The 13,532-nt window shown below is 49.1% G+C and overlaps 1 protein-coding gene across 20 annotated transcripts in view; it reads left to right on the top strand.

Annotated features, from left to right (window-relative positions):
• Positions 1-13,532, top strand: part of CACNA1C (calcium voltage-gated channel subunit alpha1 C) — a 683,102-nt gene that overhangs the window by 582,357 nt on the left and 87,213 nt on the right. For 19 of the 20 annotated variants that reach the window (XM_070495018.1, XM_070495026.1, XM_070495017.1 and 16 more), the window contains 5 exons: positions 724-856; positions 3,497-3,626; positions 4,872-4,931; positions 9,547-9,653; positions 13,012-13,099. In XM_070495018.1, the coding sequence (XP_070351119.1) occupies positions 724-856; positions 3,497-3,626; positions 4,872-4,931; positions 9,547-9,653; positions 13,012-13,099 (518 nt within the window). Of the gene's footprint in view, positions 1-723; positions 857-3,496; positions 3,627-4,871; positions 4,932-5,071; positions 5,132-9,546; positions 9,654-13,011; positions 13,100-13,532 lie in introns of all 20 variants that reach the window. The other variant, XM_070495032.1, reaches the window with a different exon arrangement.

The following is a 13,532-nucleotide window of genomic DNA, read 5'->3' as shown; positions in this document are numbered from 1 at the left end:
AGTGGTTCCTTTCCATGGGCAATGATCTTGTAAGCAAAGAAATAAGCCGTTTGCCTTTGGTCCAATTGAACGTGGCCACTGGCCAGGAGAAGCAAGGAGCCCCTTTAATTGGTGTCAGTGTCTAGACCTTTGAATGAAGGGCCTGTTGTGGTCAGCATTATTGCCCTATTATCTCTACAGCACTTGATTTTTCTGAATTTTCATGAATGGGGAAAGTCTTAATTTTAAACTGCTGGAACCTTCATGGATCGGGTTGTTTGCAAGGGATCCCACAAGTCAACTAAGCCATGCCCCTTCCCTTCCTGTAACTTAGACGCACAAGTACACCTGGCAGTGCCCTAGTCTTACCTGGTTACCATTTCTAGTGCCTTACAACTAGGATGACCACCCTTCCCAATTTGCACGGGACTGACGGATTTCTTGGGATGTGGGAATTTCAGTTCAGAAAATGACTGGACAGTCCTGGGCAAACCAGGACATGTTGGTCACCATACATACAACCCCCCTTATCATGCGCCACCAGGAGGTTCTTTCCCTAACAAAGGTGAGCTCCAGCAGTGTCCACAGAGCCGGGTGTCTGTCTTGGATGGTATCCTGCATTTTCAGAGGTACAAATAATGTCTTGATTCCTGTCAGTGGGAAGGTATCTAGAAGTAGGCAGCACAATGGTAAAAATAAGTGCAAGTAGTGGAGTTATTTAGAATGGTGCTATTTTTCTTATAGGAGAAGAAGATGAGGAGGAGCCTGAGATGCCTGTTGGCCCCCGCCCCCGCCCACTCTCTGAGCTGCACCTTAAGGAGAAGGCAGTGCCCATGCCCGAAGCCAGTGCATTTTTCATCTTCAGCCCCAACAACAGGTGTGTGAGAATGGTGGGGAAAGGGGAACTCTGCTCTCTGCATGAGACAAGCCCAGCAAGTGCCGGCATCCTCCAACTTCTGGATGGAGGCTTGAACTCCCCCACTTACCACAGCTTGTTTAAACAGGTACTATTTAAGTAAAGGAGTCTGGATTCCAAATCAGAAGACCTGTGTTTTTCTCTCCATTGTTTGAAACGTGTAAACCCTATTTCTATCCTTTTGATAATGACTCTTGGTAATTTACTAAGTCTATTTAACTTAAAGTCTGAAGTTAAACAAGAACGTGGAGCTCCTCCTGTGCAACAGAAGCAGCTTAGACTGTTTTAATTCCTCTCAGCCCCTCCTGCCTTAGATGTGATTATTGATTACTCCTTTAACCCAACAAGGGAGACAGTATTTCACCATCATTATTATTATTATTTTATATATGTATATATGTAAAGTTCCTTTAGTTCCTTTATGGTAAATTCACTTGGCCTCTGTTTATCTGTAATTGTTTTCATTTCTTGTTCTTGAAAGATGGTTTTGCTGTGTACACAATTTTAGATTGACATGTTTTGCCCCTCAGCATGTTAAATGTATAATTCCACTGTCAAGTCAGCAGTCACACCAACTCTCTTTCTTTTGTAGGCAATCTGCCCCTTATCTCTAGTTGCTTTTAACATCTTCTATTGCCTTTGGTGCTGTGCATATTAACAACCATGTATCTGGACATGGATTTCTTTCCGTTTATCCTGATTAGAATACGATATGCTTCCTAAGTCTATGGATTTATATTTCTCTTCAGTTCTTGAACAACACTAAAGACTAGAATAGAATTTCTAATTCTTGAAAAGTTGCAGCCATAATCTCTTTAAATATTGTCTCTCCTTCATTCTCTCTATTCTTTTCCTCTGGCATTCCAGTTAGGCATATGTTAGACCTTCTGGTTCCGTCCTCCCTATCTCTTAATGTGTTATGCACATCTTTCATCTCCTTGTCTCTCTTTGGTATTCTGGGTAATTTCTTCAGATATATCTTCCAATTTCTTAACTCTCTCTTTGGCTTTATCTATGTTACTGTTTAAACCAGTTTTTATATCAACTGTTACATTTTTTCATTTCAGACAGTTCCATTTGTTGCTTGATTTTTCCAGATCCATCTGTCTATATCTAATGGTTTCCTATGATTCTGTCATCTTTGTGATCAAGTCCTTTATTTCTTTAAATATTTCAAATATGGTTGTTTCATATTCTATATGTGATCTTTCCAAGTCTTTGAGAGGTCTAAGTCACTTCTTTTTGTTTTAAAGATTGACATGGCCTGATGAATGGTGTCATGTCCATGCGCAGGATCTGAACTGATGAAACCCTGGGCTGCTGAAGCGGAGTGTGTGAATTTAACCACTCAGCCATGGGACTGGCCCTGTCTAAATCACTTCTTTGTTGTTTCTTCTGATTTCCCGTCTTAGCAGCTCATTTTCTTATGTGTTTAATGATCTTTGGCTGACTTCAATACTTCATCTTAATTGATGAGATTCCTGTGGACTTAAATTAGGAGTGGGAAGCTTTCTTCTAGATGCCCCTGGAGGGTGTTGGCTCAGCCTAGAGTCCCAGGCTCCTCTGCCCCACCTCAAGACTGGCTTGAAATACAGTTTCCTGACAGCAGTGCTGATACAGGCATATGTCCTCAGGCACCTCTGCCTTTCCTGGCTCCCTATCACACAAACCCAGCTCAGAGGGATTGTCTGTCTGTTTGAAAGGGATGATCGCTGCAGACCTCTGCTGACTCTCATGAAACCAGAATTGTTTCAAAGAGTCAGTCTGCCCAGGATTTGGTGCTTCTGCAGCCATTGGGTCTCCTGGAGCACCCGGTCAGCTGCTGCCAGGAGCAGAGGCCCACGGACCTGGACTCAAGCCCTCACTCCCTCATGCTACAGGCTGTGTTTCTGGGCAAACCTCTCCTGCCTGGGTTTCAGTGTTTTTATCTATAAAATGAGGATGATAATAACACCCACACCTCCCTTCCTAAGCTGTTGTCAAGATGAGATGTATATAAGACACCTTTGGCATTCAAGGATCCAGCATTTGTGGTACTATCAACGAGTGTCCAGAGTGCCACATGTGTAGTTCTTTGTATCGGGCTGAGGGGTAGAATTGAATTGCACGCCTTGAAGCTATTACGGGAGCAAATCAGCTGGCCAGAGTATATTCTTAGCCAGTATCTCAGTATCCACATCTCTGGGTGGATCTGTTGTTCCTTATACGTAAAAATGTGAAGTAGATCTTATAAAGTGATTTTTTTTAATGATGGGGAAAAGTCCCCCAACAAAACCGGTTAATGTCACAGCAGTATTTGAAAATTTAGAGATTCCAAAAGGTCTCAGATGTAACCCTCCAAAATGTCTAAAGTTTACCATCTGTGAAAGTGCTTGAGAATACAAAGTTCTGTACAGATACGCATCGTGGTGGGGGGGGGAGGCAGGGGCTGTGGTTGTCACTCCCCAACAGCAGTCAGACTTCAGGCTGCAGTGCCCACACCCCGAACCAGCGAGCTCCTGCTGCAAGCTAAGGGAAGGGGTTGAGGCTCCTGAGACCCAGGGAGCCGCTTCCCTCAGCTTGACCACATGCTTCCCTCCTTCTCTCCCCCTCCCCACGCAGATTCCGCCTCCAGTGCCACCGCATCGTCAATGACACGATCTTCACCAACCTGATCCTCTTCTTCATTCTGCTCAGCAGCATTTCCCTGGCTGCTGAGGACCCCGTCCAGCACACCTCCTTCAGGAACCACGTACGTATTCCCTTTGTCCTCTGCATCCCTTCTTCCCGGGACTAGGACTGGGCCCACAGCTTCTGTTGTGACCTCATTGTTTGATCAAGAGCCCAGTTCCAAATCTCATAGTCAAAGGCATAATAAACATTTCTTTAAAAGCTTACAGCTTTGGTAGAAACCCGTCTTAGGACCATAAGCAAGTAAGAGCACGTGGACCCAGTGCCTCAGGCTGGCCTGACTGGCAGAGGTCAGGACTTTCATTGTTCCGTGGATGTTCCTCAGGAAGCTCTGGTTCCCTGTAAACTTAGTAAAGAGTAGCCATTGACCTCCTGCCTTGTTCCCAGGATGCTCTGACCAGTCCTAATCATTAGGAAGAGAGGGGAAGCACTGGCAAATAGGTGTCAGTGATCAGGCTGACCTTATATAAAAGAGAGCCTCAGTGACCTTTTGTAGAGTAGAAAACTAAATTTGGAGACCCACTCAAGGCTCTGGTGAACAACATTAAAGGCTAGAATAAGAATTTCTGCATCTTGAAGTCTCAAACCTTTGTTAAATCCCAACCCGGTGGGCACGAAGAGAAGAGCCCAGCAATCTAAAGCCATAGCCATGCCGAGCCCCTCGCTGGTCTGCAGCCTGCTTGATGCAGAGCTTTCTTACTGAGCGAGGTCTTAGGCCCAGCTTTGACCCACCACCTGAGCTATAATAAAGCATGAAACCCGGTAGCCTGCCCCCAGCCTGGGGGGCCTCACCTGGAGCGTGCGCCTTCCCATTGCCTCAAAGGCCACAGCGCCAGTACAGATTTCCACCAACATGAGAAGCTAGCTGAGTCACACCAACGTGAGTTAAGCATTTTGCATATTTCTGCAAAAAAATAGCAAACCCCACTCTCTGTCCTTTTGACAAGCATCCCAGTGTCTGATGTGGGTTTCTTAGTAAAGTGGATTTGTGAGAAAAGTGTCCAACCAGACACGGCCCAGACCCAGGACCAGTTGAGGCCTGCCTGCCAAGCTCCCTCACTCTCTGGGGACCTCATCCAGAGCCACTAAGCTGCCTGAGGCCAGCCCACCGCAGGATCCCATGCTGTGTATGTGCCCCTCAGCTCCTGACTCGATTCCGTCTGTCTCCACGTGGAAGGGCTCACGGGACGCGTGTCCTGGTTTTGAAGTGTGACTCCTTTTCTGGTGAACATTGCTGACCTCTCCCCCCTTCCTGTTGTCGTCCCTTCTCCACCCCATCCCCACCCTGTTTCTTTTTGTTTTGCAGATTCTGTTTTATTTTGATATTGTTTTTACTACCATTTTCACCATTGAAATTGCTCTGAAGGTAAACCACATCCCCTCTGCTCCTCTTCCTGTCCTGCTCGTACGGGCACTGGCTCTCTGCTGTCTGTCGCTAACACACGTGCTCCTGTTGGTGTCTGGTTCACTCACAGAGCCACTAATCCGATTGTGCTTATTTTTCAGATCCTAGGCAATGCAGACTATGTCTTCACTAGTATCTTTACATTAGAAATTATCCTTAAGGTAATGCAACCTGAGCAATGACTCTCGCTTTCTTTCTCTCTTTCTGCTCTGTATGCCTGTCTCTTTTCTCTCGTTTCTTTCACTTTCTTTTTCATTCTCAAGCCTGAAATTGCAAGAATTAGTGCCCCTCACTTTCTTCTGTGTGCTTGCTCAGGCTCGGGCCAGAAGAACCCACCGCCACCCAGTGCCTCCTCTTGGCCTGGGAAAGGCATACGGCTGACAGGGTTGTCACCGGCTCGGGCACTGCCCTGTCAGCAGTGCCCCACACATGCCCACACACACCCACACACACACCTACACACACACCCCCCCACACACACACCCATCTCCTGGTAATCGGTAACTGATCCCTGCTTAGAGCCCTTCCCTCCTCCTGCCCAGAGGAAATGCCACACGAACTCCCCAAGTGGAAGAGCCCACAGGGCATGGAAGAATCCCTTTGGCCGCCCCCTCGATGCCCGTTATCTCCACCTTCCTCAGCACTTGCAGCAGATATCAGGGCTGAGCTGGAGCTGGGGCGGTGTGATGGGAATCATGGGCCTAAGGCAAGAAATGGGCCAGTCTCCCCACTGGGGCTTTTGACAGACACCCCCAGATGACTTCTGAGCCCTCAGGTACCTGCCCGGAAGCCCGCTCCAGTGTCCCTTGCCCTGGGCCTGGAGGAGGGAGAGTTTGACTGGAGAGCTCGGCCCAGGGCTCTGACAACAGAGTGCTAGAAGGGGCGGGAGCCCCTGCCCCGAGCCCAGCTAGAGAGCACCGGCCCGGCCCGGCCGCTGTGGGTGCTGGTGGCCATCATGGAGCGGTCACCCTGCAGCTGTTGAGCCCACCTCGGAAGGCACTGGAAAGAGAGAGTTTTTCTGTTTTATATTAATATATTACCTACACATATTTTATTATTTCTAAGTTTTTCCAGTATACCACTGGGCCCTAGCCCAGTGCCTCCCTAGCCGGTTCATCAAGACTCGGGTGCGAGTTCCGAGGCCTGGGGAAGTGCGTCTCAGCGCTTGTCCTCAGAGCAAGGGGATGGACTGTGCCCTCACCCCACGCAGCAGAGCCATGGGCTCAGAACTCATGCTTTGGCTGCGTGTCTTTTTCCTGGAGACCCACCTGGGACCCCTCCTCCCTGGAGGCCCAGGCTCCCTTTCCCCGCTTCATGTGGCTGATGCGAGTGCCAGTGTCCGCACCTGACCACGTGCCGCGCCGGCCCGCAGACCTTCCTTTCCTGATGGGACCTCCCAAGTCATGACCCATCCCCTTAATGGACGTGACAGTTCTGTCACATCCAGACGCAATTTGAGTGGGGCAGTTCGGGTGCCTCGCTGTTTGGTGTGTCCTGAGAGGCTCACTCGTCCCGACCCTGGCTTCTGTCCCTGCTTCCAGCTAACCGAGAGCCTCCTCAGGTTTCTCTTCTACTCAGAGAGAGTGGGTCTGACCAGGCCCCGATTCCTGGGCGTGGGGAGAGGCAGCCAAGCTTTATCTGGCTGTATAAGATGCCCTCTGTAAATCCCCTTTCCATGGTGACCTGGTTTTTCCTGAACTTCAGACTCAGGGAGGCACACAAACACCCAAAATTCTGTCCTGGGACAAGAAAAGCTCTCAGGCCCAATTCCCAGTACCCCTCCACAGAGCGTCCCTTGTGGATTTCAATGGTGCTATTTTCCCTTCAAGGTTGCCATACAAGCAGAAATGAAAGGTCTCTGCAAGCATTGTCATGGCAAGACCCTTCCCTCCCTCCCGCCCCCTCCTTCTGATCTCTTTGATGCTTAGTGTGCTTCTAAATATAAACCCCAGCCCGGAACACTCCCCTCAGCTCCTGCCCGCTGGGTCCCTCTGCCCTGCCTGAAGGCCCAGCATCCTGCCATGCCACAGAAAGTGATGGTCCAGTCGTCCAAGGGACATTTCCTAGCGGGAACAGTTGAAAGACCTGGGGATGTTTGGCCTTAAAAACAAAAGGCTTATAGGACCACAACAGTTGGCCTGAATACTGCAAAGGACTGTCTCCTACAGGAGGGAGAAGGTGGAGCCAGGACCAACGAGTAGAAATGACAGAAGATACAACACTTTTAATAACTAGAAGAGCTGCCCAGAGAGGCGGTAGTTGTCCGTGGCTGGACAGAGGACATCCCTGCCCATCCAGCTCAGAGTCAGTGATCTTGTGTCACACTCCTTTTCTCTCCTCAGGCTGAAAATACCCGCACAGTAGGCTTTTCCTGGGCAATGACTTAGAACTTTAGGAAGCAGGAACTGGGTGGGTGGCAATCAGCAAACAGGGTAAAGGAAGGACATGTGCACTAGGTACCTGAACCTGGCCTTGTCTTAGCCCCAAATGCCACAGGTAACTTACAAATGAATGCTCCATTTTTCCAGCGTCCACTTGCCCTTTCTCCGATAGCCGCTCTTCTTCTGGCCCTGCCTGGCGCGTGCCCCTGCACACACACACACACACACACAGACTCACTCACACACACACGCACTTTCTGGAGTGCTGGTCTTATTCCAGGTGCCCTGACAAAACTGGAGCCCAAAGTCAAAGAACAAAAGTCGGCCCTCTGAGCCCAAGCGGTCCACCTATTTGAGAAATGCTTGTCCCCGAGTGTGGACAGCTCGTGGAGCTCAGTAGTGTCCTCACAACATCCAAGCCAGGAGCGAGGTGAGATCAGACCCGGCACCTTCTCTAAGGCTGAAAGTGAAGTGGCTCAGGGAGGCACTCGGCCTTCTGCAGGCACGGAGCCTCTGGGGTTAGCACAAGCTGCCCAGGACCAGTCTCTGGGGTCCCGGATCTCCGCTGAGAGATGGGGCAGCAGTGAACTCCAGATGGCAGGCCTCGGCAGAGATCTCCAGCGATAGTCCCCTGCAGCCTTTTATATAATGTAGCCACTTCCAGAAACTGCTGCAGGACACAGGTGCCTGCGTCCCCTGTGACCCCCTGAGGCAAGAGATAAATGGAAAGAATTAGGCTGCAAGAGCTATTTTTGCCAATTTCCCCTGTGTTGGTTTTTGAATTGCTCTGCAGACATGCGCCCTGGAGATGCTCTGATTCCAAAGAGAGACACTGGACCCCAGATGACCAGACTCTCCGTCTCTCAGCCTTCAGCTCCTAATTTCTCCCTTTGGCTGATGCTTCGTGGCCCATGGCCTTTCATAGCCCTTAACCTGGAAATCCACTGGCCCTGAATTCAAGCCAACAAAATTGGAAAGGCTGTTTGTTGAGCACCCGCAGTGGCTTTATATCAAGCTCTGAGGGAGGCCTGTCACAGTCCTTGTCATCCTCTGTGCTCCCCTTTTCTTTTACAAAGGGCTTCTGTGTAGATTTTCTACAGGTGCCTCACAAAAGCAGGGAAGAGTACACCCACTTTATAGATGAGGAAACGGAACTTCCCTCACACGGGAAGAATCTGAAATCCAAATTCAAGCTCTCTGGCACCAAGTTCAGTTCAATGACATCTAACATTTATATAGGGCTCACTGTCTGCAGGCTCGTGTTCTCCACGTAAGAACTCAACTGATGCTTACAGCCCTATAGATATTCTCATTGCCCCCATCTTTCAGATGAGGAAACCGAGACGCAGAGAAGTAACTTGCTGCAGGCAGACAAATAAAATACGGTAGGGTTGGGATTCGAACTCAGGAGGCCTGGCTCCAGAGCCTATGCTTGTAATCCTTGTACCATGCTGCCCCTGTGAACACACAGCTCTGGCCCTTAAAGAACATACAGTCTAAAAGCAAGACAGTAGAATTGAGCTTAGAATATTTGGCACAGATCATAAGCACTATCTGAGGCTGGGAAGTGGAGGGATCCTAATTGCCAGTTATTGGTAGAACTTCTCTCCTGGCATTAAAGTGACTGTCCCAGTTTGCCTGAGACTAGGGGGCTGCCCCAGGACACTGGGCTTTCAGAACTCAACCAAGAATGTCCTGGGAAAACCAGGACGGTTGCTGACCCTCCTGGACACACCCCAACGGATGCCTCAGCTGGCCCTGAGGGCAGATAGAACTTGGAGAGGAGGTTGGGAAGTTTGCATACAAGGGAAGCCCTGGGCAGCCTCAGCACAGGGCCCCTCAGGCTGGAGCCACCTGCGATGAGGAACAGTGGAAATGAGAGGGGGATGGCTGGCCAGTGTGAAAGGGCTTCAAACAAGGATTGAAGAGTGGGACGTGGTCGGGTAGGTCTAAGGAGCCACTTATTCATCTGGAGCTGGGGGAATTCTTTGGTGGCTGTAGAAACAGTTGCAGAACGCTTTTCTTGAAACTATCTCCTTCTGCAGTCCTGCCTGCCCCTCATTCCTCTGTCACCCCACTGCCCTTCAACTGGGCCCTGCCCAAGTGATGCTGTGGGAGTAAACGGTGGTATAAGGGAGTCTCTGGAGCTTGGACAGGAACCACTCATGCTGGTGTTTCTCTGTGCCTCCCTACAGATGACTGCTTACGGGGCTTTCCTGCACAAGGGCTCTTTTTGCCGGAACTACTTCAACATCTTGGACCTGCTGGTGGTCAGCGTATCCCTCATCTCCTTTGGCATCCAGTGAGTAGGGCTCCCTCAGCCCAAGATGGGGGCATGCAACTAGGAATGGGTGTCAGAAAGGACAACCAAGAAACCAAGACTCTGGAGGGCCTTCCTGCACAGCCAGCAGTGTGACTGTGATGGGAATGGGGTGGGGCTTCTGACTTGTACCGCATGGTGGCTTTCATTTCTTGTGTTCATGTCCTCAATGGTGTGAGCCTTGGGGTACGTTGATCCCGCAAGAAGATGTTAACTATCTGGATCTTGCCGTGACAGGCAGGGCTGGACCCAGATATAAGGAGAGGGGCTTTCCTCCCTCCTCCGCCGAGTGCCCAGTGTACTTGGCTACCCTCAAATCCAATGGCCTATCATTGCCATGGCCCACCCTGATCTGCCCCGTCCGTCCTCCCTCCCTTTCTCTCACCTCTCTCCCGAGTCAAAGCAGCTGATGAGAGAGAGAGCTGGTGAGCAAGAGAGAGGAATTACTGACTCTCAATCTTGGCTGCACAGTGGAGTCACCTGAGCAGCTTTAAAGAAGACATTGCCTGGATCCCTCCCCCACAGTGTTTTATTTAGTTGGTCTGAGGTACAGCCTGGGCTTTAGGAGTTTTAAAAGCTCTCCAAGTGACTCTACTGTACAACCAAGGCTGCGAACTTGCTCAGGTTTAAGAGGATCTGGTTATGAGTTTCTCCCAAGTTCCATCAGCTGATAATATTAACCCTGCACTTTAACTTTCAAAAGCACTTTCACATACACATTCTTCTAAGGCCCTCATGAAAAACCTCAGAGGTAGGCAGGGCACGCACAGTTACCATCATTTTATAGATAGGAAAACTGACGTTCAGGACATGAGACTTCCCAAGATCACACCAATGGCAGAGAAGAGGGTTCTGGGTCTCCCTTCCCAAGAGTGTTTTTGTGATCAGCTAGAAGGAGTAGAGATGGGGGCATTAGGATGTGATCATCAATTATATTACCCAAAACTGTCCTCCTGGGAGTCTAAAGGTCTAGATTTTAATCCCGGCACTACCACTCAATCCTGTTTAACCTTGAACCAGGAATTCTCCCCTTTGGTCTGTGCTCTCCCAACCTTTAAAGCCCTTCCATAGTGATTCGATGCAAATGGACTCCCTCCCTGAGATACTGGGATAGATAGGAATGTCCTCTGAATCCTTTGGAATACAAAAGGCATGAACCAGAGAAATCCAATTTTCTACCAGCTCCCTCTTGAGTATATTGTTGATGTAAATAATCCGTAACCAATCTGTAAATGAAATTGGGGTGAGTTTATTCTGAGCCAGGTCTGAGGACTAGCCTAGCCCAGGGCTTTCCTTCCCCAAGGAAGGAAGGGCACCAAGAAGTGGGGTGTACAGAGTGGTTATATACCCTCAAAGAACACGTGTCACATATGACTGAAATGTCCCTTTTACAAGGGTCACGAGACTGCCCTGTTGGCACAGTGATTGATGGACTCAGCAGGTAGTAGGTCTGCTGTCTTGGTGGACGCAGCAGGGTGACAGATCTGCTGTCTCAGTCTGAGTGGTCATGGGTGAGCACAGCAATCAATTCCTAGTCTAGGGAGAGATGCTTATCCTTAAGGAAGTGCCAACATGGGGGAAGTTGCATCTTTATCTTAAGGCCATTGGTTTTTGCCTTTGGGACACAGCAAATGCTTAAAACAGATGTACAATGCATGCTCAACGGCCATGTCAGACCCTTTTGGAAAAACAAGGTCAGGCCCAATTAGGCTTACACCCAATGGCTTCCATACTCCAGTATATCCTATTGCTTGCCATTTGTTTGTCAGTATCATCCTGACAATGTGAAGAATGAAATCAGCACTTGCTGACGTGTCATACATGTTTTAGGTCCTGAGGTGGGTATAACGCTCGCCAAAAGCTTGAGTGGACGTCCCAATCAGATGGTTAGCATGTGAGGGTTGGGATGCCCTTAGTTGCTCACCAGCCTGGCGTGGTGATAAGCCCCACCTGGGTTGATGGATAACTCCAGAAATCACACAGGCTTCTTGCCGAGGGGCCTGTGGGGGGACCTGCGCCCTGGTATCTTCTTTCCACCAGGGAACAGCAGTGGCCTGAGGCTCCCGGGAGTTCTGGCAAGGCCCTGGCATGCCAAATGTGTGGAACCTGTTGTATAGTATCTATTCCTTCAAGTGCTGCCATGTGCTACGCCAGAGTGGGTTTTACATATGAGTGTATTGGGCAGTTCCCCAGGACATGCATTTGGGGATGAGCAGCAAAATATCTCCTCACCATGCGCACCACCTGCAGCCACAGGCCTGAAGTTCCACCGTTTGTATGGTATTTCTTCAGGTTCAATGATGTCTTCATCGGGCATAATAATAAAAACTGCCATTTACAGACAATCCTCAACTTACGATGGTTTGACTTATGACTTTTCGGCTTTACTATGGTACAAAAGCAATATACGTTCAGTAGAAACCGTAGTTCGAATTTTGAATGTCGTTCTCTTCCTGGGCTAGCGATATGCAGTGCGATCCTCTCTCCTGATGCTGGGCAGCAGCAGCTGCAGCTTCCGGTCAGCCCCACAATCACGAGGGTAGACAACTGATATACTTGCAACCATTCTGCACCCAGACAACCATTCTGTTTTTCACTTTCAGTACAGTGTTCAATCAATTACATGAGATATTCAACAATTTATTATAAAATAGGCTTTGTGTTAGATGATTTTGCCCAGCTGTTGACTAATGTATGTGTTCTCAGCACGCTTAGGGTAGGCGAGGCTAAGCCATGATGTTCGGTAGGTTAGGTGTATTAAATGCATTTTTGACTCATGATATTTTCAACTTACAGTGGGTTTATAGGGACAAAACCCCATCATAAGTCGAGGAAGATCTGTACTCAGTTCGTAACATGTGCCGAGCACACTGCTAGATGATTCACGTACGTTTTCTCATTTAATCCTTGCAAGAACCTTATGAGGTGATTACTGTCCCACTTTACAGATGAAGAAATTAGGGCTCAGAAAAGTTAGGAAATTCACCCTCGGTGACTTGGCTGGTAAGTGCAGAGCTGAGGTCTGAATTCAGGTTTGCCTCATCTAAACCTCTTCTCTTTGACACTATAAACACCCGCCTTGAGCAGCACATTATATTGCTAATGACTCATGGTGAATTGCTTTTCATATTATTTACTCAATAACAGAAAAGTCCTAGGGTCACAGGCGAGTTCCAGGCTCTTTTGGGGTGGGAGATGGGAGTAGAGAATGGTCCCAGCATGAGAAAGTCTGCCAAACAGACTTTACGTTTTCTCAAGTTTACCTGAGATTAGCCTGTCAGGACACCTCCTCACCACAAGCAGGAGAAGCTTACTCCCCTACCCTGTTTCTCTCTCTCAGGTCCAGTGCAATCAACGTTGTGAAGATCTTGCGAGTTCTCCGAGTCCTCAGGCCTCTGAGGGCCATCAACAGGGCCAAGGGGCTAAAGGTGAGCTCGGTGGGTGTAGGTAGAGAGCCATCTACCCAGCAGACATCAACTGGTCTGTGAGTTGGTGAAAGCTAAGTGAGGTGAGGGATGGGCTAGAGGGAGAAGCTGCGGTCAGGCCAAGTGGCTGCTGTCTGGAAGCCTGGACTCTCCTGCCTACACCTCCGGTCCCACTTCAAGTCCTGGTTCCATAAACAGAACAATGACAGAGGCAGCCATTCAAAATCTCAACTCCAAAGCAAAATTTTTGCAAAAGGAAGACCTGCACAGAAACCCAGTGCCCCCACATGGTGATGAGGTGCCTATATTCCTACCCCTATAAAATGGGACCCTCCAGCCAATCCCTCACCTCACTTAGCGAGGCTTTTATCCCTGTAGTCACCTGAGTCCAATGGAGGACTTTGAGTTCTGCTGGGTTCCATCACGATGTGACCCT

This window comes from Equus asinus, chromosome 22 (genome assembly GCF_041296235.1).
Source record: "Equus asinus isolate D_3611 breed Donkey chromosome 22, EquAss-T2T_v2, whole genome shotgun sequence".
Taxonomy (NCBI): Eukaryota; Metazoa; Chordata; class Mammalia; order Perissodactyla; family Equidae; genus Equus; species Equus asinus.
Note: the sequence above shows the minus strand (reverse complement) of the source record. Positions and strands in the feature narration are given on the sequence as shown.